This window comes from Ictidomys tridecemlineatus (genome assembly GCF_052094955.1).
Source record: "Ictidomys tridecemlineatus isolate mIctTri1 chromosome 12 unlocalized genomic scaffold, mIctTri1.hap1 SUPER_12_unloc_6, whole genome shotgun sequence".
NCBI classification, from domain to species: Eukaryota; Metazoa; Chordata; class Mammalia; order Rodentia; family Sciuridae; genus Ictidomys; species Ictidomys tridecemlineatus.
In genome coordinates this window covers 850,745-877,582 of record NW_027520964.1, presented here as the reverse complement: position 1 = coordinate 877,582, position 26,838 = coordinate 850,745, and the positions used below count along the sequence as shown (strand labels likewise).

The window sequence follows — 26,838 nt, the reverse complement described above, 5'->3', positions numbered from 1 at the left end:
ATGTAGAACTCATGTGCTCTACCACTGAGCTATACCTCCAAGTCCCCTAATGGAAGATTCTTATTCTGTCTAGCAAAAGGGTCCCCTGGCTATTTTAGAGGCTGCACTTGAAGTTGCATCCCCTTGAGTCCCCTTGTGGTGGAGATTGGCCGTCTTTCCATAAAGCTTCAGCCCTATGTGTGTGCTTTTATTAAACCTATGTGTGTGCTTTTTGGGCTGGAATGTCCTAGGAAAGGGTGGCATAAGCATTTACTCTGAGTAGGACCTGGGGGAAGTTCCTGGTGGTCCTAGGAGGGAGCTGGTGCTGGCAGCTTCCTGCTGAATCAGGCTGGTTGAGCTAGAAGGCAGGGTGCTGGGTGGGTGGCACTCACCATCTTTCTTCTTGGGATCTAATTCCTACTATCTGGTCCTTTTTCAGGGTCTGAAGGTGAACCCTTCAGGCCCTCATGAGTTGTCACAGTGGCATGTGTCCTAGTTCTATCCCTTCCTCACCAGCATAAGCAACATGGCCTCCCGGAGGGTAATGATATGTGGTATCTTTGAAGGGCCACGTGATCAGATACACTTGTGGCAGATCTAGCTCCCCTGTAAATGGTTCTGTTTGCAGGCTGACTTCCACCTGTCCCTGCTCCAGTCATTGGCTCGTTGGGAAGTGCAGACTCATTTTAATGATGGCCTGAGTGTAGTTCGACAAGATCTGCTGGTGCTGCAAAAGCTCAGCTTTTTTCCAAGGTCGATTCTGAATTTTACATTTTCCATGCTCCATCTCATCCCTGCTCATCACTGAGCAGTCAGTTTAATGAGTGTGTGGTGTCATCCATGCTGAGTGCCCTCCAAGGGCCCTGGTTTCTTTCAGTGGGAACTGTTATGCTACTGTGGCAGAAGCACTGGCACTGCCATCCCAGTCCCAGGTTTTCACCTGGTTTTGCTGGGGACTTGGCTGATGGTTCTGTCTGGCTATTCTGTGGGCCTGAATGGCCTAAGTCGGGTCTGGAGTGTCCTTGTCCTGATACTCCTTTGGGATTTCAACTCTCTCTGGCCATGATCTTCCTTCTCCATAGCGTGAGGTTGACCGCAACCAGGAGCTCCTGGCGCGTATTCGGCAGCTTCAGGAGCGGGAGGCTGAGGCCGAGGAGAAGATGCAAGAGCAACTGGAGCGCCATAAGCTGTGCAAACAGAGCCTGGACACTGCCAGCCAGCAGTTGTGGGAAAAGGAGGATGGCCTGGCTACAGCCAGCGAGGTAAGCATGGGCCTGCATGCAGGCCCTGGGGTTTGCTTTCTTGCCTTCAGCCATTTTCCAAGGGAAAAGAACAAGTGACCTCCCAACTTCACCTAGTAGCAAAGAGGCATCCTTTAAACTATGCTCATCACATGTGCACCTGTAGTTTTTGCATGGTCATAATCAGAGTAAATAAATTAATTTTCCATTCTGTGATTTTCAATTAGTAAGTGGAGCCCTTTTTTTATTCTTTGTAAATATGAATTTTAATGGTTGGCTAATCCATTTTTGTCCTTTTTCCAGTGTTTGGTTTCCTTGTGTTTGCCCCGATAGCTCCCTGACAGGCAGTTTTGTGCATGCACTCTGTTTATTTCTGTTATGTTTTGTTTGGACAGACCCGAGGAATAGGGTGGCAGACCCAGTCATAGCTCTGTGGTGGTTGTTGCTAGTTGCTGGGTTGTGTTGATAACCACCACGGAGTATCTAGTATTGCTGTAGCTTTCACTGTTCGTAGATGGTGGTATATTCTGGAAATACTTTTTTCTTTTTTTCCAGAAGATGTAAGTAGGTGCCTCTGGATTTGCATTTCTTTGATTATCAGCGAAGTCTTTTAGCATCTCTCAGCATCAGAGACTGCCTTTGAACCAGGATGTATATGAACTGTAGTCTCAGGGACAGCTATGTATGTTGTAGAGACAGCCTGAGCGTTAGTGCTGGTGGGTACTGGACTCCTCTGACCTTCCTTGTCCCTCTTCTGTGGTGTTCAAGATCACAGGTGCCGAGAGGAAACAGATGAGAACCGCCTGAGGAGGGGGGGAACACCATGTCGCATCATTGGTATTCTGTCTCCATGTGGCTTTCTCCACTTGATAGATTCTCAGGAGCGGGCTGTAGGTTATTTTTGCCTTGGCAGCACTGGGGAGCATGTTAAGGTTGTTCCCACATCTGTCTTCTGAAGTGAGTGTTGGCAGGAGAGGAGATGTGATCAGCTTCCAGAGAAGCTGGCTCCTGCTTCTGGAGAAGTGGGCTCTCTGTGGGCCCTGGGATCTGCGTTTTGGGCTGTGTCGCTGTTCTGTGGTCAAAGGGAGCTATACATACACTTCAGTGAAGGGTAGAAGAGGTGGTCCTGAGTGGGGCCATGTCCTCAGAGAAGCCCTCTCTCATCACTCAGTTCAAAGTCATAGGTCTTCCCCATTGACTGCCATCTCCTATCACAGTGCCCCAGTTTATGTTACTTGCCACTCTGAAGTTCTCCGTTTTATCTGTTTACTTGCTGATGGTCTGACTTTCCCCAGGATGTTTGTCCTCCATCAGGGCAGGCTGGCTCTGGTGTAGTGCTTAGTGCTCAGTGCATGTTTACTGAACTCAGCAGGCCATTGATGGATGTGTGTGTGTGTGTTTTTAAAATATATATATATATTTAAATATATATATTTAGTTGTTGATGGATCTTTATTTTATTTATATGTGATGCTAAGAATCAAACCCAGTGCCTCACACATGCTAGGCAAGCACTCTACAATGGAGCCACAACCCCAGCCCAGTGGATGTGTTTTTAATATCTCCATTTCTTTTTTCTTTTTCTTTCTTTTTTTGGTATGGGGGTTTAACCTTAGGGCATCCCTAGCTCTTTTTATTTTTTATTTTGAGACTGGGTCTCACTTGTTTAAGGCCTTGCTAAATTGCTGAGGCTGGCCTTGAACTTTTGATCCTTCTGTCTCAGCTTCCTGAGTTGCTCTGATTATAGACGTGAGCCACCATGCCTGGCACCTCTGTTGTTTTTTTGAGTCCCACTGTGGTGCTCACTCTTGTGATAAAGTGAACCATACAGATTGTTGAGTATGGGGTGCCCCATGTGTGTCCCCTAGAGGGTCATGCTTTGAATAGCACCAGTGTGTTTCCCTGGGTCCTGGGTTGGGTACAGTTCTCAGGAAAAAGAAAGGAGTGCTGTGGCTTCTCTGCAGAGGATGCCACCTTGGGAGACCCCTTGCCCCCTACAGTTCTACCCAGTGTGACTTACTGTGGTGAGGTTGCTGGACCCACTGTCTTGCCCTCTGTGTGGGCTCCCTAGGGTGGAATTTAGGCTGTGTTAGTTTGCATGACAAGGAACAGGGCTGGTTTTTTGTGTTGGCTTGACCAGCATGCTCTTTCCCTCAGGAAGGGGTTGATGGTGGATGAGGTGATGTCAGAGCAAAGAGTGGTGGTTCCTTCACATGCCTATTCTGTGGTGTCAGGTGGACTTGTCCCTCCTGGAAGCTGCTGGATGGGCCCTGCTGGTTTTGCTCTGGGACTGTCTCTTTCTGAGTACTGTAGCCAACCCAGCTGGTTCTAAACCACCTTGCTGGCCTGGGAGTGCTGCATCCTTACTGATGGTTGGAATTGTGGTGTGAGGATGGGTAGAGGAAGAATTCTGGGTTGAGAGCATAATGAGAGCCAAAGAGTGGAGGGAAGGCTAAGGTGGATGCATGGTGTAGGGACACTGTGGGCCTAGGATAAGGGGTATAGAGGCCACCAGGCCTGAGAGGCTAGGCCCATTCTGGCTAGTGGCAGCTTTGCTCTGGGAGTCCCAGGACTAGCTTTCCTCGAGGGCCTGGTTGTAACCCAGATCTGTCTGTCAGCTTGTGGGGACTATGACCCAGGGTTCTGGCCTGCAATACTTCTGAGAGTTTCTGTCTCATTTACCCAGGTGTAGGCTCCGCAGGGGTGGGCTCTGTTCCCACCCCATGGTAACAGGCAGGAAGTGATGGCTCTTCCTTTCACTGTAACTTGCCGGGAAGTTACGTTTGCATCCATGAGCCACCTGGAATCCCCTCTCCTTTCAGACCATCAATGTGTTAAAGGGTCGTGTCTCAGAGCTGCAATGGAGTTTGATGGACCAGGAGGTGCAGGTGAAGCGCTTGGAGTCTGAGAAGCAGGAGCTGAAGGAGCAGCTTGAACTGCAGCTCAGGTGAGGGAAAAGGAGCTTGGGGATGCGGGGCTTTGCCTCTGTGTCTGTGCCAGGCCCTGGATGCTTTTCTCACCGCAGGCTGCAGGAGGGACTGACACAAGGCCTCTGAAACTGGGATTCTGAGTGCTAGGATAGGGGGTGTTTTAAATGTTTTTGAGCCAGGATGAGGGCAGCAGCTCCTCCTTCTCAGGGTGGCACACCTTTTCAGAGCAGGCTTCCAGAGAAGATCTTATGCTGAGCTAGGTTTTGAAGAACATGCAAGACGTCCCTTGAGTTTGTGTGGGCTGTTGATGGGAAAGGACATTTTAGGTTTGGGGGACATGGTAAGCAAGATAGATGTGGGAAAATCTAGAGGATGGTGTGGTCAGGAGGCTTTGGGTTCTCTCCTGAGGAGTTGACCCTTCCCTTACCAGCTGTAATCTGAGTTTTTTGCTTCTTGGGGAAAGGGGTGATCAGGTCTGAGTGGGTCCTTTCTGTGGTTGCATCAGGTCTGGTGATCACTGGTGGAGGGTGAGCAGTGTGTGGAGAACTGTGGGGTGCTGTCAGTGGCCGATGTTCATCCACGGCAGCACCATCCAGATGAGAGCCACTGCAGGGGCTACTCCAGGACCTGGGTGTACCCTTGTAGTGGCCTTGTTTGTGCCAGGAGCTTAGGCTGAGAGTATTCTTAAGGTGTTCCTTCATGTCATGCACTCTTCTCTGAACAGGAAATGTCAGGAAGTTAATCAGAAAATTCAGGAACTTCAGGCTAGCCAAGAAGCAAGAACAGACCAAGAACAGAAGATTAAGGTGGGTTGCTCTGTGTCAACCTTGTGTGTGTCCTGTAGGCATCTCAGGGGTGGTCTTAGCCCTTCTGCCACCCACTATTTGCAGGCCTTTCTGAGCTGAAGATGCCCTCAGTGGATGTTAGCCACTGTCCTATCTTCTAGGTACTGTGCTGGCTGCCAGGAGGCCAAGGTGAGTGAAATAACCATTTCTTTGTTTGTATGTGGTGCTGAGGATCGAACCCGGGTCGCACGCATACCAGGCGAGCGCGCTACCTCTTGAGCCACATCCCCAGCCCTGAAATAACCATTTCTGCTCCCAGGAAGCTTGTGTCCTAGTGAAGAAAGGCCCACTAGAAACACAAGGAAAAAGTGACATTGGAGATGGTACAAAGTAGACCTACAAAAGTTGAAACCCTGCCCATAGTCACATACTGGAGAGTCACTGAAATGGGTCCCCAAGCCAGGTCCATCTGATGGGAGCTCAGGCCACATGTTTCACTGTGGAGGGTGTTGCCAGAAAGATGATGCCTTGAGATCCCTTCCATGGCCTCTTGTTGCCTTTGGAGTAACAACCAGGCCCTTCAGGAGACCCGTGGCCATGGCACCCTACAGCTTTCCACTGTGCCTGCTTGGGCAGGTTGTGCACTTTGCTCCTGCTCTCCTTGGCTGCCAGCCTGCTTGGCACCCCCACTTGCCCCCCACAACTCACCTTCTTGGTTAGCTTCTCCTGAACCTTGTCCTTCCCTCTATGACCCTTAGCCCACCTCTCAGTCTTTGCTTGCCTGATTTGTATTCTGTGTCACTCTGCCTCTGCCTCTTGACTTAGCCCCTTACAGAGCTGGACTCTGTGACACTTATTATTATTTTTTTTGTCGGTGTAGGAGGGATTGAACTCAGGCACTTGACCACTGAGCCACATCCCCTGCCCTATTTTGTATTTTATTTAGAGACAGGGTCTTACTGAGTTGCTTAGCACCTCTCTAAATTGCTGAGGCTGGCTTTGAACTTGCAGTCATCCTGCCTTAGCCTCGTGAGCGGCTGGGATTATAGGCATGCACCGCTGTGCTTGGCTTTAGTGGCACTTATTGATAGACCAATTTGGATATTGTTTGTACTCAGCCTGTTTGGTGATTGTCACTAAATGCCAGTGTGCTTCTGTTGAGTCCTAAGGTGACAGACGTTGCAAAGAAGTCTGTTCTTGCAGTTGAAATGGACTCAGTTGCTGCAGGAGTGCTGCTGGTGCAGAAGTGACTTCATGTAATGAGAACGTTATGTCCTTGCTGAGTGTCTTTGGTCCAGGTGTGCCAGTGGTTCCTTCTGGATAAATAAGTCTGGGAGGAACCAGATGGATGGATGCATTTATGTGGTGTGGATGGATGCTGGCACAAATGGGCAGGGCTAGAGGTGGCTGAAGAGGACACAGCCAGAATCACATCAGGTGCAATCTCAGGAGGGATCTGGGGTTGGGGCCTAATCCAGGGAGATTGCCGAGGTTCTGGTACTGTTATAACTTAGCAGAGGAACTTTGTGGTTCCTATGAGTAGACTTTATTTTCACAGCCAAATGGAAGAGAATATAAGAGGATTTCCAGACCCCTTGTCTCCCACCATCATCTCCCCGCAGTTAGCACCCGCTTCAAAGTGGATCATTACCACAGTTGACTAAGCCGCATTGACTCCTCATCACCTACTCCACAGGCTACACTGGAGTTCACCCTTGGGGGCCACATTCTGAACAGATGCACCCTGACATGTGTCCCCCATTGTAGTGTCTTGCAGCCCTCCGAGCACCACTTGCTTTTCCTCCTCCCCCTGAGGACCACTGCTATCTCACTGCCCCATCCTTCTCTTCTCTCCAGAGTGTCCTGCAGGCGGAAGCCACCACATGTGCCTTTTCAGACTGGCTTCTCACTTAGCTGAGACTTGCGTTTCCTAGGTGTCCCCTGGCTGCTCACTCTTCTTTCCTTTCTTCCTCTCTGCCTGCCTCTGTCAGGACCTGGAGCAGAAACTGTGTCTGCAGGAGCAGGATGCTGCCGTGGTGCGGAGCATGAAGTCTGAGCTGCTGCGGCTTCCCAGGATGGAGCGGGAGCTAAAGCGGCTGCGGGAAGACAATGCACACCTGCGGTGAGGAGCTGGGATGAGGCCCAGCTGCTTCCAGATGCGACTGGGGTTCATGGGGTGGGTTTGTCCCCTGTATATGTGGCTGTGGGAGTGACAGTTTCTGGCCTTGCAGGGAGATGAGGGAGACCAACGGGCTGCTCACAGAGGAGCTGGAGGGACTTCAGAGGAGGCTGGGCCGCCAGGAGAAGATGCAGGAAACTCTGGTTGACTTAGAACTGGAGAAGGAGGTAAGGGTTCAAGTGGGCAAGCCATGCCTATGGGACTGTCCTTAGCCCTCTCCAGAGGACTCTGGCCATTTCCATCTTGTGCAATAGCTGGTTACCTGTAATGTACTTATTGTCATGGCAGTGTGGTAGGAAGAACAATGGCCCTCAAGGGGTCCATGTCCTAATTCCAGAACCTATGAATGCATGTGACAAGGTTGAATCTGCTAATCAGCTGGCCTGCAGTGGGGGAGGATCCTGGTTGTCAGGTGGGCTGCATGGTCTAAGGAAGTAGGAGAGGAAGACCTGCCTGCCATTGCCAGCTGTGAGGGTAAAGGCAACAGGTGTGGGCAGCCCTAGAAGCTGGAAAAGACAATAGATGGATTCTCTTGGGAGCCCCTAGAAGGAATGCAGCTGGCCCACACGTGAATTTTAGCTCAGTGAGAACTAAGTGGGATTTTAGGCTTAAGTATTGTAGGAAACTATGTTGAAGCCACTGAGTTTATGCAGTTTAACTCAAGGCTATAGAGGACTGGCACAGAGGGTGTGCCAGCAAGGAAATGGCACACGGTGCCTACATGTGAGGATGTGATGGAGAGCCATGCTGGGTGTTTTCTTCTGATCTGTCATTGTAACTTACCAGTGACGCTGTGTGGGAAAATGCCATTGCTGTACAGTATTGGAAAGTCACCTTGTGGTTGGAGGAGGAAATGGAGGGTCAGTGTCCAGTGAGTTTGGACCAGAGCTAAGGATTCCTGGCTCCTGCCTGGAGTTTTTGTCCTTTTTACTGCTTCTCCTGAGTCACTCTGTTGCTGTTCTACCCTGGTTTGTCTGACATGCTCCACGCCACTGTTCCAACCATCTTAACCATCTTTGGCCGCCCTGAATTACACTGGCTACTTCCTGACCTGGGGAGCACTCTTTGTCCTTTTTTGGAGCTTCAAGACAGCTCAGAGCCATTTGGGGCCACGGAGCCCTCTGAGCAGCTGCTGCGGCTGTTTGCCATCAGTGGGGCCTTCCAGGGCAGCTCCTCCTCAGAGGTAGATTCTGTAGGAGTGTATTGGAAAGACAACTGTCAGCCAATTGCTCTTCTCTTTTTTCTCCGGACATAGTTATTTTTGAAATTGTTTTAAGATTTCGGGGTTTAGAATTACATTGCTTGTAGTTTGAAGTCCTGCTGTGGATGCTTGCTGGCTCTTTGACTCTGGGCCAGTTCCTTAACCTGTTTGTCTCTTCATCTGCAGAGTGAGGAATAGTGACAGTGTCTGCCTCATGTCAAGTGTTCAGAGCAGGGCCTGGTACATAGTAACTTGACCAGCACTGGCTGTAGGAAAGTTAATAACCAAGCATGTGCTTGGTACATAGAGGAGATCTGGAAATACTCGAATGAATGGTTTGTAGTAGCACTCAGCTGGTTATGGGAGGAGGTGACAGGAGGTCAAATCCAAGTGGTTCTTCCTTCAATTGCTTCAATTCCAGAAGGGCAACTTTCTGGGCTTTGGGCCAGCATTGAACAGGCCCATTCTCTTGGGGCTTGCTGGTCCTAGTCTGCCATAAAATTGGGGAAAATTTGTCTGTTAGACTGAGTCCATCTGTCTGGGGCTTGGCATCCTGAGAGGTACTTGGGAGAGGGGAGAGGTGAGTCCTTAGGGTTCAGCTGCCCAGATCTGCACCCTGGGCACAAGAGACTGCAAAACCTTTGCACCCTCATGTTCCTTGTAGCTTGCTGGATTCACACTTGGATATACAGGTCCAGGAAGGAATGAGCTGTATGCCGCATAGCTTCAACAGCTGGGAATAATAGCCTGATTGCTTTGGTGCATCCTTGGAGCAGCCACACATCTGAGCTCAGAGATAAGGGGCAGATCCTTCCCTAAGATTGGGGGCTTAGTGTCTGTGTCATAGTGTTTTTGTGCCAGTTGTCTGACACATGGTGATAGGAGACCTGCCTATACTGTTTTTCAGAGGCTGCTGGCGAAGCTGCAAAGCTGGGAGAATCTGGACCACACCATGGGCTTAGACCTCAGGTAGGTGGGCGCTGTCCCCCATCCCTACCTCTCTGGGTAGTTGGCTTCTGTATTGACAAGGCAGCCCTTCCTCTTTTTTTCAGAGTCCTTTCCAAATAGGGGTAGGAGCTTTGGACTCACCCTGCCTGTGTTTAGTGAGGCATTTCACAGTGGTAGGGAAAGGGAACTGATGGACTCTTCTTGTCTAAGTCTCAGTAATGCCTTCATTGAAAACCAGATGTCCTTGAGCAGAGCAGGGGCAACTGTCCGATTGCCTTGCATTGTCAGACTTTGTTAGAGGACTCTGTACATGCCCAGGAAGTAATTGCTTTGGGAGAAATAATTTCTTTTGTGTGATTGTAACCTGAGAGGTTGGGGATGAACTGGATTTAGGGTTAAGCCATGATAGTGGATGTTGTCCTACTCGGGCCCCTGGAGCAGCCTCTGTAACTTGTCTGTGCCAAGCTCATTGCCAGTGGGTGGGTAGAGGGATTCAGAATGGGCTGCATGTTGGAGCTGCTGGCCATCATGTTCTGACACATACAAAGGGCAGAGCTGTTCCTGTTACCAGTCCCATCTGTCTTCTGTCCCGTCTTTCTGGGTACCACTGCTCATCTGATACAGCACTGGCTTTGTGGTCCTCTGCCTGTTAGCTGCTGTGGCCCTCTGCAGATTGATTGCCTCCCAGCCTTGGTCCAGCTCCCCCTTCTCAGTTCCCGATGTGTTCTAAGTCTCAGGGAGAGTGTGGATTGATCCTTTTGAATGAGTCATTGGACCCCAGAACACAGGCCTGTGAAGTTTAAGGAGCCGTTTGTTTTATTTGCTCAGGGGATTGTAAAACTTGCAGTTTCCTGGTGTCTTTCCTGCTGCTCTGGGAAAGTGAGGACTGAGACTTACTGAGCTGTCCTTTGCTATAATTATACATCGACTGCTGGCTCTGGAATCTGCCACCTTCTGATTGGCAATGTTGGCTTCAGTTCTGTTCCTTGACAATGCCTCTTGATTTTCTTTTTGTCTTGAGAAGTCACAGAGGACAGACCAGGCTGCTGTTTCCTCTTGAACTCCACCTGCAGAATCTGGGCTCATGGAGAGCTGGCCCAGCAGGGCTGATGCTGTTTGTTTCCTCCTGTTCTCTGAACTTGCTAGGTATCCAAATGGGTCTTGGAGCTTCTCTGATCACCCGACACATCTCCATTTCTTACATTTCTTGTAAGGGAGATAAGAAGCCCCTTGTGCCTGATTGGCTCTGTTGGAGAGGTCTGCCAGCAGCTTCTAGCATCAGTCAGATACGTAGAACTGATGTGTCTGGCTGCCATTCTGACCAGAATGACACCAACTTCTCTGTCCAGGTTGGAATGTCCAGCTGCTCCTTGAACCATTTGGACCCATCCCTTTTGTCTGGGGACCCTGTTTTGTGGCTGGCATGAGGGCGGGCTGGTTCTTGGGAGGCCACATGCTATGTGTGTTGTTCTTCCTATTGTCCCAAGTCCCTGGCGCTGGTGCCTGTTGCCATCCTGGGGCTGGGCAGGAAGAAGGAGTGGGCACTGCGGGCACTGTGTGTCCCCATCTAGGGCAAGTGGATCTGACCTTTGCCCCTTAGCTAGTGAGACCCTTACCAGGGGCCACACCACTCTAGGCCCCTCTTATCATGGCTGAAAATGAGCACAGTATTTCTCCCACTCAGTGCTTGTGAAGTAGAGCCAAATCGCATCCCTAGGACATGCCTCAAGGTGTTACTGTCCTTTTGGAAGGCAGAGGGGTGCCATCCTTACTGTGGTGGACACTTGGGCTCCTGAGGTTCCCTTGCTGGGGGACATCTGTGAAGGGCAGGTCTTTCTCCTGCTTCATGTGTTGTGCCTGGTTCTCTTTGGGCTTTTGTGGGGGCCTGGTATCTTGGAAGCCTCTGTGCTACTTGCTTACATTCCTGCCCCCCCACCCCCCCCACTGCCACCCAGCTGTCTGAGCACCCACCTTCTTGGGGCAGGCTTTGAGCTCAGGTGATTTGAGGGCCATGGTTATGCTTGTCCTGTAGGTCTGGCATACAGATCAGCTGCATTAGATGAGGCCCTTCATCAGAGTCACCTAGAGCTTGGGCCCTGGGGTGCAATTCAGTGTCAGAAAGGTGCCGTTAGCATGCATGAGGTGTTGGGATTGATCCTCAGCACCAAAAAAGAAGAGAATAATTTCTCCACTTAAACTGGATGTGGTGATGAATACCTGTAGTCTATTACTCGAGAGGCTAAGGCAGCAGGATCTCTTGAACCCCTGAGTTTGAGGCCAGCCTGGGCAGCATAGTGAGACCCTGTGTTAAAAAAAAATCATCTGGAGTTTGGAGAAAGTAGATTCCTGGGCTAAGCTCAGACCTAGTAGGTCAGCATCCCCAAAGGCTGGACTTAATATTGGGGTGACCTTGAGAACTGCCATGATGAGGATTTTGGCTTTTTTTCTTTTCTGGGGAAGCAGGTTTTGGGCAGTAATTAGGGCTTTCTTTGTAGGGTGGGTGGTTCGGCAGAGCTTTGTACTTCCTGAGATTGAAGCTGGTGTCGGGAATGGGCACCAGGGGAGCAGGGAACAGTTGAAGCCCAGTGCTCTGACTTGGGGTCTTTGTAGGAGTAGTTGTATATTTGCATGTTTACATATTTGTGCAAAGACACACGACTCAGTACCAGTTTAGGGACCCACCACTTGAAATCCATCCAGGGACCTGAGACGGTCAGCCAGCTGTCACTGAGGAAGACTGTGTGGGAATGGGTTTTGGTCTCTGACATTTAGGCTGAGGCTCTGCCATGATTTTGGGGCGTGTTTGTCGCTGGCTCTATGGGTTCCAGTCACCACTAGGTGGCACTACCCCCTTGGTGATCTGACTTTCCTCTCCGAGCCTTGTGGGTACCCTTTGCAGCCTGTCCTTGGGCCATTTGCCCTCCTATACAGACTTTTTCATTAATACCAGGGGTCTGACTGACCAGGGTGCAAGGATTCTTTTGTCCCAGTTTCTGCCATTTCTGGGGTGGGTTGAGGGGGCAGGCAGCAGCTCTCCCCTGTCAAGTGCCTGCCATGTCCTTGATGAGTCTCTCTAGGGGTCTTGAGCCCTCTGGGGTCTGTGTGCTTCTGGTGCTGAAAGCAGGTACTATCAGTGTGGGTGCTCTTCTGAGAACTGAGGTCTGGCTTTCCTGAGATTGTCAGGGGATGTGTGGCTTTAGACTCTGGCTTAACATCAAGTTCTCTATAATGTGACAGTGATCACCTTCCCAGTTTGGGATTTTTTATGTCTGAGAAGGCCAGGGCTGGGACTGGGGCTGTAGCTCAGTGACAGTGCTTGCCTTGCATGTGTGAGGCCCTGGGGTTGTCAATCCTTAGCACCACGTAAAAATAAATAAAGGCATGCTGTCTATCTACAACTACAAAAATATAATAAAATGAAATAAAGTAAGATAAATAAAGCCCAGAGATATTAGGAGAGATGGTTGGGTGAGTTGGATGAGTTGGCTGGGGTGGGTCTTTTGGCACAAACCATGAGGAAGACACTTTGGGCTGAGGTACTGTGTCTGTCATATGAGGATGTATCCAGTGCACAGGATCACATGGGCTAGGTGCAGATTAGGCTTCCTGAGAGTCCCAGGGAGGGAGGAAATGGCAATGTGTGTGTGATGCTGTGGCATGGGGTGACAGGGACCTGTGACCCAGCAGGGATGGAGAGCACTGGTGCTAGGAAGCATGTAAGCATGATATCCTCATCCTGAGGGGCTTTGAGAGTTTACTGAAGGATTCAGCACAGTGTGGGGTGGCGACATGATGAACTTGGTCTTTCAAGAGCTCTGTCTGTCTAGGGAATGACTTGAAGTACGGAAAGTGCACAGTTGGAGGCGGTGGTGACCAGGAAGGACTGCCTGGGGCCCTGATGGAATCGTAGAGACGGGCTGGTAGGAAAGATAGAGTGGAGTCCATCCTAGGAACCCAAGGGTGCTACTTTTTAGAAAATGATTTGAATAAGATTAATTAATAAATTATTTTAATAGAAAAATCCTATTGACACATTTCAAGATGAACAGAAGTATTTGTGAAAATTTAACAATTATGATTGAAACTCTCAGCCAGCTAGGAAAAGAAGGGAAATTCCATAAGCAGATAAAAGCCATTTGTGAAAAACAACAATGAATATAATATTGATAGACTGACCACTGCCCTGACATGGGGACGAGGCAGAGCTGTCATTGTACTGAATGTCCTCGCTGTGCAATCAGGTAAGAGAAAGAAAAGGTTAGACAAGCTGGATAGAACAAATGAAACTGTCTCCATTTGGAGACAACATAATTATTTATGTCAGAAGTCTTGAGGAGTGAATAAAAAAGTATCTAGGGCCAGGCAGAGGGAGGCTGAGGCAGGAGGGTTGCAAGTTCAAGGCCATTCTCAGCAATTTAGTGAGACCATTTCTCAAACAAACAAACATACAAACAAAAACTCTGGAGGTTCAGCTCAGAGGTAAAAGCACCCCTGGGTTCAATCTCCTGTATTACTCCTGCCCCTCAAAAACGTACTTGGACCAATTAGAGAGGTTAAGAGGGTCATAGAATGCAGGAACAATATACAAAAATAGATTATATTTCTGTGTACTAGCAGCAAACCATTAGAAATACTGTTTGTGTTGTACTGTTTACAATAACATCAGAACCCAGTGGTGCATGCCTATAATCTCAGCTACTCCAGAGGCTGAGGCAAGAGGATCACAGTTTTGAGGCCAGCCTAGGCAATGTAGCAAGACCCTGTATTTAAAAAAAAGAGTGAGGGGTAGAGGGGGGCACTGCGGTTGTAGCTCAGTGGTAGAGCACTTGCCTAGCATGTAGAAGGCCCAGGGTTCCATCCTCAGCACTGCAAAACAAACAATCTACATGTAAAATACTTAGGGATAAATTTAACAAAATGTTTAAGATCTGCACTCTGGAACCCATAAGATGCAGCTGACAGTAATTAAAGATGACCTAATAATATAGGGAAATGGAGAGAAACCATAAGAGGAAAAAATAAACTCCCTGTGCTCTCAGCACAGCACTCCGATACCAGCTGTGGTTTTCCACACAGCAAGCTGTCCTCCATGGACACCAGTGAGTGGCTGCAGTTCAGTTCAGACACTGTCTACTTGGAGTTAGTGTCAGATTCCCCCAGGTAAAAGGCTAAGGAACCTTCAGTTGTGCAGCTGTCTGGAAGCTCTGTGGTTTTGGGGGGGCCTTCCTCTGTAGGCATAATCGATAGCATCATTGACCATTGTGGCCAGCTACCTCCTGCTGCTCTCTCCTTTGTGGAGGGTGAGTGCCAGCTTGACATCCTGCCTTGCTCTTTCTTTTTCTTTTTTTTTTAAGAGAGAGTGAGAGAGGAGAGAGAGAGAGAGAGAGAGAGAGAGAGAGAGAGAGAGAGAGAGAGAGATTGAAAATTTTTTAATATTTATTTTTTAGTTTTCGGCGGACACAACATCTTTGTTTGTATGTGGTGCTGAGGATCGAACCCGGGCCTCACGCATGCCAGGTGAGTGTGCTACCACTTGAGCCACATCCCCAGCCCCTGCCTTGCTCTTTCTGGTGAAGTGCCTCATCCTGAAGTTTCCTAGGGCAGCCCGTGGCCAGCTGTCTCATTAGCATACAAAGGACCATTATCCCTCTGGAGATTTCAAGGGTTTTAGGAACTTAAGTCAGGAGACAGTGAGAAAGACCAAATATGTTCCACAGCATCATGGAGTGATCATGTTTGTATTAGAAGAGCCAATATTGTTAAGATGGAAGTTCTCTTGAATTAATCCTTGTATTCAGCACAGTCTCAATAAACTGATTTCTAAAATTCATATCAAAACATTCAGGACCTAGACTAGCTGTAACAATTTCAAAAAAAGGTAGAGGGCTTATATTGGCCAATTTCAAGGCTAGCTATAAATGTAGTGTGTTAAAAGAGTATCGTTTTGGTAACTCAGTGGAACAGAGTGGAAAATTCAGAAATAGTTCTAGAATGCAGTATCAGTAGATTTTTGTGGAAATTGTAAAAAAAATTTAGTGGGAGGTGCCAGGCTCTGGTGCACACCTGTAATCACAGTGACTGAGGAGGCTGAGGCAGGAGGATTGTGTGTTCAAAGCCAGCTTCAGCAACTTAGTGAGGCCGTAAGCAACTCAGTGAGACCAGTCTCTAAATAAAATACAAAAAAGGACTGGGGGTGTGGCTTAGTGGTTAGGTGCCCATGGGTTCCATCCCTGGTTCAAAAAAAAAAAAAAAAAGAATTTTGTGGGAGAACAATAATCTTTTCAACAAATGGTTGTAGAACAATAGTGTGTCTGTGGTGTGAGCCTGAACACTCACCTCACACTGAACACAGGATTTAACTCAAAGTGGGCCACATACCTATGCATTAAAGCTAGAACTTCTGTGTTTGGCAAAGAGTTCTTAGGACATACAGAGCATGAATTATACATGAAAAAATTCGATAAATTAGACTTCATTAAAATTTAAAAACCTCTCAAAACACACAAGAAAGTAAAAAAAGCAGATCATGGACTAGGAGAAAATATTTGTAATACGTGTACCCAACAGAAGACTTGTATCCAGAACATACAAATAATACTTATGAATCTATAAGATGACCAGATTAAAAAGGGCCAAAGAGTTTGAACAGATGCTTTACATGAGAAGATATATGCATGGTAAATAAGGACAGTGAGAAGACGCTCAGCATCATTTGTCATTAGGGGAATACAAATTACTCATGTTGAAATACCACTACGTACCCAACAGTCTGCCCAAAAATAGAAACACTGGCCCTCCCAGCTGTCGGTAGCGATGGGGAACAACCAGACCTTGTAAACATTGCTTTTGGAACTAGGAGATGGTACAACCATTTTGGAAATGTTTTGGGAGCATTTTTACAATTAGAACATGACCCAGTGATTTTACTTTTAGATATTTACCCAAAAGAAATGAAAGCATGACTTCTCGAAGGCTTGTACAAGGATGTCCTAGGAGCTTTGTCCTGCCTGTCGGTAGAAGAGAGGAGAGTGTACCATGGGCTGCCCACACAGTGGAAGGCCACCCAACAGTGAGGAGCGCAGAAGCATGTGTGAGCCTCTGGCTGATAGAAGGAACTTCAGCTTGGACTGTACGACTGCATTTACTTGTAGTGTTAGAAAGGGCAACGCTGACCTGTAGTGACCGGAAGCAGGCCAGATTTCTCTTGAGAGCACAGGGAGTCTTAGGGTGCTGGGAATACTCTAGCGTGAGGGAGGTGCTGCCTGCATGGGCATGTGCAAGTCAGGACTTGCGGTGCTGCAGCTCTAAAATGGGTATAAGAGAGGCCTTGAAGAAGCTGATTTGTATGTTGGAAAGCCTTTGGGGATTACTTGGACTGTACTGGAGAGAAGATGGAGCTGCTGTTTAGAGTCAGCCTTGTTTTGGGAAGGAGTCTGTCCCTTAGCTTGTTGAAGGCCATGGCAGCCTGAACCTCCTGGGCTGCTTTTAGTGCCAGGCTTCCTCAGTCTGTCTGGGTCTTTGGGGCTTAGGGCACTAGTGCTGTGGAAGTGGCATTGGATGAGTAGTGGCAATGTGGAGTCCAGGCGTCGGCTGCAGAAAGGCAATTTTGCATGATTGCCTAAAATCAAAAACAGTCATGTGGCAAATGTGAGTGGCTAAAATGAGTAGTATGGCGTGGTCTTCATCCGTCACCTCCACCAGGGGAGCTCATCCTGTGGTGGCTGTCCTTGCCAGCTTCCTAGCCCTGGGACATTGTGTTCTAATGTTCACGGATGCCAATCACACAACAGTAGAAGGGACAGTTTCCCTGTCCATCTTTCCAGGTAATGCCTGATAACTTTCTCATCTGTCTTTCTAGAAGCATGCGAAGGTGCAGCTTGCTGTTTGTGCATTTCTTCTTTTTAGGTGGGGCTTTTTCTGTTTTGTTGTGCATCTGTTTTTCACCTAGTTTTTGTATTTTGGTGCCTGCAGTGAGGAGCTACCCAGGATTCCATAGTATGAATGGACTCTTATTACCTTCAGTCCTCTGTTGAGGAGACAGTCAGGTTGTTTCCAGTTTTTCCCCAATCAGCAACGCTGTGTTGGTTGGATGAATTCTTAAAAGCAGAATTTTTAGTTCAAAACATATGCACATTTGAAATTGATGGCTCGTGCCAAATTGCCCTTCAAAACTGCTGTACATTTCAATCATCATATGTGAGTCTCATTGCTTAATTGGGGTAATGTGCTTTGGAAGGTTTTAGCAGATTCGGAGCAAGTCACAACAAAGTGAGATGAGCAGGCATCTTCAGTGGCTTGGCTTTTTAAAAAATTGATTTAGCGATTCTTATTGAGAGAAGAGCCTTATTAAATAGGCATGGAGTGGGGCTGGGGATGTGGCTCAAGTGGTAGCGCGCTTGCCTGGCATGTGTGCGATGCAGGGTTCGATCCTCAGCACCACATACAAATAAAGATGTTGTGTCTGCAGAAAAGCTAAAAAAAATAAATATTAAAAAAAAATTCTCTCTCTCTTAAAAAAAAAAAAGGGCTGGGGATGTGGCTCAAGCAGTAGAGTGCTCGCCTGGCATGCATGCAGCCTGGGTTCAATCCTCAGCACCACATACAAACAAAGATGTTGTGTCCGCCGAAAATTTAAAAAAAAATATTAAAATTCTCTCTCTCTCTTTCAAAAAAAAAGGGCATGGAGCGAGCGTCGGGTCCCTTTGTAGTCAAGTCTCTGCTTTACAGAGAGAACAATTTGCCTGTGGCCAAGATACCTCTGTGGTTTGGCTCCTGGCCCTGTCCCTTTGTGCCTGAGCCTGGCCTTTTTTCAGATCCGCTGGTGGGCATCATACCTGTTAGGTGCATGGGGCTTGCTGGGAACCCAGGAGGGTGTGGAGGTTGATGGTGTAGGGGGATGGAGAGCAGGAGGTCTATGTCAGCTCTGAAGCCTGGCAGCTGTGACCACCTGAAACTGCTGACCCGTCACCAGGAGTCAGTGGAGAACCTCCAAGTGCTGACCTGGACATTTTCCCAAAACATTTGTAGCCTGGCCAGATGTCAGGTTTTGGGGACCTGCTTCCCTGATGTGCGAGACCAATTAGAAGGTCAGCAAGGGGGAGTGCATGGTCTCCTTCTAAGGAAGGAGCTAATTGACCCGCCGGGATGCTGTCGTTACCCTGATTTGTGTGTTCATGGTACATAATTACCAGGGCTTTGGGTTGATTAGTGCAAGGAGCTCTGTTGGTGCTTGGGAAGGTGGGTGAGCTGTCAGGTGTCTTGGCCCTTTGTCACTGGTCTTGGCTTGGTTTTCTTTGAGGCTCAGAATCAGAAAAAGAGGAAAGAAACGTTCGACTCCTGGGTGCTTGTGGCCCTTTCCCCTGCTTTTCTTTTGGGCTCTCTCTTCTTAAAGTTAAGAGTCCTTAACTGTGAGCTTTTCCTGTCAAGCCCACAAAATAGTGAGGGAGGGACCTTCAGGCCCCTTGTCTGTAATGGGCTCATCCCCACACCCAGGAGCCCCAGAACTGAGGGCCTCTTGAGCTAGTCGACAGCTCCTCACAGGCTCAGGCACCTTAAAGGTCAGCCTGTTCTCCTGTGGTAGAACTGGTTGCTTGCTGCTTTCTGTTTGGTTGGCTTTCTTTAAGTGCTGTCCTTTTAGCTGTTTGGGATTGAAAGGTAGGCCTTGTCTTCTGAGCCTTGGTGTGTGCATACAGCAGGCATTCACTGGTGTTGGGAGAGGGAGAGGGGTGTTCATATGTTAGGCGTGGTACAGGCTGGAACCCTCATCTCCCAGTGGGAAGCAGAGCAAGGGGAGCCCCAGGGAGGCAGCCCATCTGCTTCTTTGCCCCTTGTGAAGTTTGGGTGCCTGTTCTCGTGACATTGGTGGCCACCCTGATGTGCTGATGGCTTCAAGAGGAGAAAGACAGGCCATGGCTATTTTATTCAGGTTAAGTTGGGCAGGCTGGGATGGGGCTGTCCCCTCTGCTTGTACTACACCCTGAACAGATGTGGTGGCAGGGTGGAACATGGAAGAGAAGCTTTCCAGGAGAGACGCCTCCTGTGGCCCAGACAGTTGTGCACTCTGCAGGGCGAGTTTCTGACCTGGAATTGCTTTATACTTCTTGTTTTGTTCCTGGTGCCCTAAGCTCTTTCTGGGGCTTTCCTCCACATTTCGAAGATAGGGCTCTTCTACTGTGTCTCCTTTTAAATTGAGATAATAAAATATAAAGCCAGATGGTAAAAGGATTTAGCTCTTGGAGGCTGTGATGATTCCCAGGGGATTGTATTGGAGGTACAGTGGCATTTCAGGTGTCCAGGTTCGTTTTGCCTCAGCAGGCCTGCTGGGTCCTGCCACTTGTTGGCTCTTCCTTGTCAGCTGCAGGGTCCTAAGACTTCTCTCTGCCCCAGGAAAACACGGAAAGCCTTGGAACCCAGCATGAGAAAGGGTCAGTTCATTCAGAGAAGCTGTGTGTGGGGGGTGGTGGTGGTGGTGGTTGCAGTTGACAGAAAGTTGAAGCCAGCTGAGCACAGGCTGTGCCCAGGTAGCTTCCAGATGACATGTGGCCTTTAGAGGGCCAGTGTCTTGGGCAGGTGTGTTTAGGCCTGGCTTTCCCCTTAAGCCTTGAGGCTGTGAGGGTCACCCTGGATCACAGGGCCCTGAGCCATGGTGTCTTTCCTCACAACATGCCATCACTTGCATCAGAAACTACAAGTCCTGCTCTTGCTGTCCTGCCTGTCCCAGCTTCCCATGCTGTCCTGCCTGGCCAGAGCACATGTTCCCTTGCTGTTGAACCTCCCAGACCTGGTGCCCAGGTCCCCTGCCTCCTGAGCCCTGCATTGTTCTGCCTGGGAATCAAGTTCTGGTCCTTCTGAGACAGGTGGGAGGTGTAGCAGGGGTTGGAGGGTGGCTGGCCACTGTGTACACTGTGGAAAGCTGGTGCTGTGGAGCAGGCTGTCCTTCAAGAAGAGTCTGTTGTTCAGACATATCGGGGAGAAGGTTTGTACTAACAGTTGTGAAATGAAATGATTATTTAAATGGCAGGCACAGGGCTGTCTGAGAGGTTGCAGGGCATTGGTGGTCTTTCTTGTTCTCTACATTTTCCTTTGTGATGTTTCCATTGGATCTGGGTGCAGAGCTCTGAGCTGCCCCTGAAGCCTGAGTTCCCATGTACATTTTGAACACCTGCAAAATGCCTTGTTCTTCATAAGCTCTGCAGCCTGAAATGCTGCTGGTATCTTAGGAAGGAAGTCTAGGCCTTCTGTGTGTAGGCTCTTGCCAGGCAGTGGGGCCTGCTGAGGCCATGGAGCTCTTATCTGATGAGGATCCCTGAGGGATGAAAAGGAGGAGGATGAGGTGAATGAGGTACCTGACTACAGGGATGGTGGGAAACAGCATGGGCAGGTGTGGAGTGATTTGGGTGGAATAGGGTGCTGTCCACGGGTCAGGTCAGTGGCGCTGAGTCAGCATCATGCATGGCCTGAGTGAAGCTTTACTCTCATTGAGACCTTCTGCTTCCCATCATGCTGACCAGCGGGAACATTGAGATATACAGAGGCTTTGAAGGCTTTGTTGTCAGTGACCATAGTGGAGTTCTCTGTCTTATTCTTCCTAGTGCCAATGGACTCTGGTTTAAAGTACTTTGCATTCCTGAGGAGGTCAAGCCATACTGTGTTGGGTTCTTTTTATGGCCTGGATGTGTCTATGTGTAGATCACTTGCTTTAGTGAGCTTTCTCTCATTGTAACAAATACCTGAGATAATCAACCTACCAAGAGAAAAGGTTTATCTTGGTTCATAGTTTTATAGGTTCCAGTCTCCAATAATTGGCCCTGTTGTTTTGGGCCTGAGGCGAGGCAGCACATCATGGTGGGAGCCTGTGATGGAGTGAAACCACTTATGTCATTGCCTAGAAGCAAAGGAGAGGAAAAGGAAGAGACTAAGATCCTACAGTCCTCTTCAAGAGCATGCTCCCAGTGCGCTAAGGACCTCCTAATGGACCCTGCCTCTAAAGGTTCCACACCCCTGCATGTAGTGCCACACTGAGGTCCATGCCCTTAACAGAGCTCTTTCAGGGGACATTTAAGATCCAAACTATAGCACTGCCCTTCCTTGTATCTGCATTGAGTTCTTTTTTGGGCCTGGATATATGTCTGTATAGGTAGCCATGCATTCATCTTGGCATTGTGGACTCAGGATGTGGGGGTCCTTGGGGTGGCACTCTCAAATTGCCACTTGTGATGATTTCTGGTGCATCTGTAGAGGCACAGATGTGGCATGACCCTTCCTCCCCACTTTCTGCTGGCCATGCTATGGATAGTACCCGGGGCCTGTGCATGCAAGGCAAGTGCTTGATCACTGGGCTGCACCCCATCCCTAGAGGCATGCTTTCTGAGGCACTGAGACAGAGGTACCCAGATTGAACTGAGCCTACCCTCCCTTCTGGGGCCTTTGTGGGGTAGTTCTGACAGGCTCTTTGTCATAATAACTCAGATGGCACCCAGACAGAACTGAACCAAAATTGCACTTCACCCACATGGACAAGGATGTGGTGCTGTGGACAAGTGCAAATTCCTGTTGAAGAAGAAAAGAGGGGCTAATTCAGTGGTCCCAGAAGACCTGAGAACACAGGGGTCTGTAGCAGACCTCTTGTGTTGTGTTCTGTGCTGTTTCTGCCTTGACTTTTGCTGCCTGTGCTCCCTGTCCTTGCAGAGGATGCTCTAGTCTAAAGGAAGACTGTGCCTGAAAAGCCACCTAACTCACAGTCTGTGGAGGTCAGGTTCATGGTGTGGCATTGATTACCATTTTCAGTGCCAGTGTGTGATGTGGCAGGTTCGTGGGGTAAGTCCTGTAGCCTCAGCACTGTGGGACCGGGTCTGGAAGGCACAGTTGCCTTCAGGTCTGGACCCCTTTGTTCAGGTTCTTGCCCAGCATGATGTTGGGATGTGTGCAGATAAGTGGTGGGTTAGCTTGGGTCTTCTGTTGAGAGACAGGGCTGCAGCTGAAGAGGCCATCCTGCAGGACCAGGACTCAGGAGCAGGAAGTCCTGGGAGGTCCTGCAGCCTGTGGTGTATCTAGAAGATGGATTGAGAACTTTTTTGATTATTGTGCAGATTTTGTTTTCTTTCGGGAGTAGAGTCTCCCAACTTTGGGGATACTGTTTTGACACAGATCTCTTCTTAGGTGTTCTGTGAGGAGTCTTAGTTGAGAGGGAAGTGTGTTGGGGTACCATCAAGCTGATACCGTACAGGTGTGCTCTGGCCCAGAGGGATGCTGCAGGGAGGAATGTGGAGGGAAGACCTGTCTCTTGTCTTCAACTTGCACACACCACAGTGTATCTGTCCTTAGTCTGTGCGCACTGGCATCCTATGGTCTCTCTGTTCTCCTGGTGGCTGGGGTATTGGAGCAGTTACTCTGTTACTTGGAGTTAGAGAGGGGCAAGAGCCTGGAGGGAGCCAGAGGGTCTGACAGACAGGTGGTCATGAGAGCCTGTGACTGTCAGCCTTGCTGCGAATGTCATACAGTGGGCAAGAGGGAAATCCTCTGTGGCGGGGTGAGTCAGTGTCTGCCTCGTGGACAGTGGCTATCTTACAGCCTGGGAGAAGGCCCAGCATTTGTGGCCTGCACTCTGGACCCAGGGGGAAGTACTCATGGATGTTGAAAGTACCTTGGTTGCTCTTGGGCCTTCTGGAAAGCATATATGTGTCCTGCTATTTGGGGACAGCAGAGTGTCTGGTATTTATTTGCTCAGTAATAGGAGTGATGGGAGGCCTGTGAAGGAGCTGGGGTTGGCGAGAGCAGATACCCTGGGCAGACTTGGAGGGTTTGTTGTGGGAGTGTGCTTTGGGCCTGAGGAGAGGCCTTGACTTACCTGCCTCTGGCTTGGGTTCTGGTTTCTGGACTGTAGGAGGAAGATGGCATCTAAGCATGTGGCATGCGTCAGGTGTCTACAGAGTGATTGGTAGGTGGTGGCTGTTGTGTTTGTTGGTGACTGTCTCCTGTTGGGGTGAGAATAGCCCTGGCAGCAAGGTGCCCTGGGGACATTCCTGAACCCAGCACCTCAGAAAGTCTCTATATCTCCTTGAATGGACTTTCTTTGTGCATATGTTCAGTCTGAAGAGGAATCTCCTTCCCTGTCCTGCTATTTACCTGCATTGTTGAAAATGAGAGATGCCAAAGGTCAGGGTGGACCAGGTAGAGTGAGTGGGCCAAAGCGGGGGCTATAACTGTGACTTTGGAGGTTAAGCAGGAGGGGCTGAGACCCTGAATGGTGTCTGTGTCCATCTAGCACCTGAGTCTGTTAACCTCCTGGGGAAACTTGGCATGCTGACATCCAGCTCCTCTGGGGCTCTAGGGTGAATTTGAGGGGCAACCTCTTGCATTTATGTATGTACCTGAGACTTGGTGAACACTTCCCACTGTCTACTGCTACCAGAGGTGGAGGGGTTCCTGCAGGCACAAGGGAGCCCCAGAGTGCCTGTGGAATTACCAGGCTGGATCCTGTCTGCCTCAGGCTCTCCACTTCCCTGCCAGGTCCTCCTGTGCGGATCCTGTTCCCACACACAGGTGCTAGTATGGTGGGGGTGGGTGTCTGTGGGGACAGTGGGGTTTGCCTTCAGATTGATGGTCAGGATTGCATCGTGATGTCTCACATGATGCTTGACCTTCTTTTGTCCATAATAGAGTGTTTCTTGAGATCCAGGATGCGGCAGGCCTTGTCCTAGATGCTGGAGATGCAGCTGCAAATCAGGGTTTGTTTCTGAGCAAATATCAGTTGGTGCCTCCCAGTAGGGGTGATGTTTGAATGCCAGGTGGGCGTTACAGGCAGGGTAAGTGGCTTAAGAGACTTGTATATTTGGGAAATGTTATGTAGTTCCAAATGGTTGTAACCACAGTGCATGTGGGGGTGTATAAGCAGCTCAGGAAGCAGGCAGGGATCCATCAGGAAGGTACTATGGGTGGTGCAGGGAGTTCAGACAAGTGCAGGTGATGGGGATTGACAGAAGGTTCTGGCCAGGGAATCTCATGCATGATGTTTGGACAGAGGCCCTTCCCTGGCTTCTCAGAGTGAGACCTTGCTGCTTGGCAAGGCCCTGTTTTGGATGTCCTAGGTTGTTTGACTCACTACAGATGCAGCAGTCCTGTGGCCATGGGAAGACAGGTAGTGCAGTCAGAGGGCTTGGTGGCAAGAGCAGTGTGTTAGTTGGTGGTGGTGAGGCCTGAAGAGTCGAGGTGGGGCTGTTCCGGGCTTTTTGTACTTCTGCATGATTCTGATGCTGACTGTCTTATTTCTTCTCCTGCTCCCTCGTAACCACAGATTCTGTTGGTAGCGCTGTGATTTTGGAAACCTCACTTATTTTCCTATTTTTGAGCATTTGTTTGGGTTCCTGCCACTTGCCAGGCTTTGGGCAGCCCTGGGGATGTGGTCATGAGCACAGCATGGTCCCACATTGCAGGAGAAATAGCTTTTCTAAGTGCCAAGAATGAGGGGGCTCCTCTTGGGGCACATGAGTGGAGGAAACTGCAGGAGAGCTTACTTGGTTGGGGATAAACCAAGCGAGATCTGTTGTGTCTTTGCTAGGTTTGATGTTGGTGGGATTGGAGACCAGGCATTTTCTCTGGTCTGGAAGCAGGTGTTTTACAGAACACTCACGTGGTGTTCACTTGCCAGCAGATGAGCACGGTTCCCAGTGGTGGTTGCTCTAGAGAAATGTTGTGTAGCCCATTTCTAATTAGTGTCTACTTGCTTGATGGACTAGGCGGGGCCAGCTCTGATACCTCTACTTGACAGGGGAGGAACCAGAGGTTCTAAAAGGGACCAACTGGCCCAAGGTCATCCAAGTGACTCTGTTGCACCCTTGCTGCGTTGCTTGGCTGGTTTGGAGCATGGTGGGCTCTGCCCTCAGTAACCTCCATCCATCTGCTGGCTGCATGGTGCTGTGCAGCTGGTCCTGTGTCTTTGTGGCTGATCAGCCCAAAGCTGGCATGTTCAGACTCCTGCTGGGGGCCGCCCATTCAGTTAGCCTGAGCAGAACTCAGCTCACTGTGGCAGGAAGCCCACCAGCTGATGGCAGCTCTCGAAGACCTGCGGGCTCAGCAGCACCTTGGCAGGGAGGGCCTGCCAGCCTACGGCAGGGCTGTCCCACCAGCCTTCACTTGGAGGTGAGGGCCTCCCGGCAGGGCCTGGGCTTGTACCTCTGTGCAGGAGGCTGCACGGTCGAGCAAGAGTCAGTACTCGGGAGAGGAAGCGTTTAACTTCCGAGGCAGCAACACAATACTGTCTTGTTCGCAGAGGTGGCTGAGGTAGAAGATTAGCAATTAATTTTTTATTATGTGCACACTCCTCTTCAGTTCCATGGAATCAACAGCCCTCCCACAAGCAAGGAGGGGCAGGCTTCCACCTTGGTTAATTTTTCAGTGAGCTTCTGTATGTCTGCCTCTGAGCTGATAGGAATTGTTTACGAGTCTATGTGGAAGACATTTAGACACGCAATTCTCTGTATTCCCATTTGCCCCTTCTAGTTTTTAATTTTTTTTGTATTGCTAGAGTTTATTGCACTTTGGTCTCAGGAGTATTTTGTCTTTTATTGGGATTGCAATTACAAAATGCAGGTATCAACCATCTTTTAGAATAGACAAGTCGTAGCATGTTTGTTTCAGAGTAGTTTCCTGTGAATCAAAGCTTCTCTCCCCCCTTTTTTTTATTGCCTTAAAAGAAAATTAGAGTTAAGAAGGGAGTCACTGGTAGCTATTGCTTGTATTTCTTACTGTTGGGGTATTTTTATTGTTTACTGCAGCTTAGCTGCAATGATGTAGATATCCCAGTAGGGGTTGCTACTAAGTCATCTGCAAATGACCAAAGCTTGCTTGATTCTTTGGGTACAAAGACTTCATGATAGAAGATGTACTTTCCCTTGTTTCATCCATTTAGTAGATTTGGTTTTCTTTTTGTATTTTTGTAACTTAACAGTTGGTAGCTGTGATGGGATGGGTTTAGGGCAGAAGCTGGCGAGTTTTTGTCTATCAGACTAGTTTTCAAGATTGTGTGGAAATAGAATCTCTACAGCTCTGCACTTGTAGTAAAAATGGGACCACCAGCCGTCCTTCTTTTCCCAACTAACGACTTTTGCCTTGGAGGCGGGACTTCAGGCACTGAAACTCGGTGGCCTAGGACAAAACAGGATCATTGGTTTTCCTAGTTTGAAAGCCACAGTAGAGAGTGTGTGAATGGATGTGGCTGTAAAATTTTATGTTTTTGCTTGCTGGGGATTGAACCCATGTGTGCTTTACCATTGAACTACATTCCCAGCTCGGTTTTAAATTTTTTTTTTTTTTTTGGTACTTGGGATTGAGTTTAGGGACAGTTGACCACTGAGCCACATCTTTGTGTTTTGTTTAGAGACAGGGTCTCACTGAGTTGCTTAGCACCTCCCTGTTGTTGAGGCTGCCTTTGAATTAGCGATGCTTATTTCTTAGTCTCCACTGCACCCTGCACTTTTTAAAAAAATTTTGAGACAGGTTCTCACTAAGTTGTTCAGACTTACTTTGAACCTCCTGCCTCAGCTTCCTGAGTAACTGACTTTACAGGTATGGCTGTGTG

At 48.9% G+C, this 26,838-nt stretch overlaps 1 protein-coding gene across 21 annotated transcripts in view; it reads left to right on the top strand.

Moving 5' to 3' along the window:
- Positions 1 to 26,838, top strand: part of LOC144372348 (mitotic spindle assembly checkpoint protein MAD1-like) — a 270,820-nt gene that overhangs the window by 8,014 nt on the left and 235,968 nt on the right. For all 21 annotated transcript variants that reach the window (XM_078035746.1, XM_078035755.1, XM_078035752.1 and 18 more), the window contains 6 exons: positions 1,062 to 1,241; positions 4,043 to 4,167; positions 4,875 to 4,956; positions 6,927 to 7,057; positions 7,167 to 7,281; positions 9,223 to 9,284. In XM_078035746.1, coding sequence (XP_077891872.1) covers positions 1,062 to 1,241; positions 4,043 to 4,167; positions 4,875 to 4,956; positions 6,927 to 7,057; positions 7,167 to 7,281; positions 9,223 to 9,284 — 695 coding nt within the window. The remainder of the gene's footprint in view (positions 1 to 1,061; positions 1,242 to 4,042; positions 4,168 to 4,874; positions 4,957 to 6,926; positions 7,058 to 7,166; positions 7,282 to 9,222; positions 9,285 to 26,838) is intronic.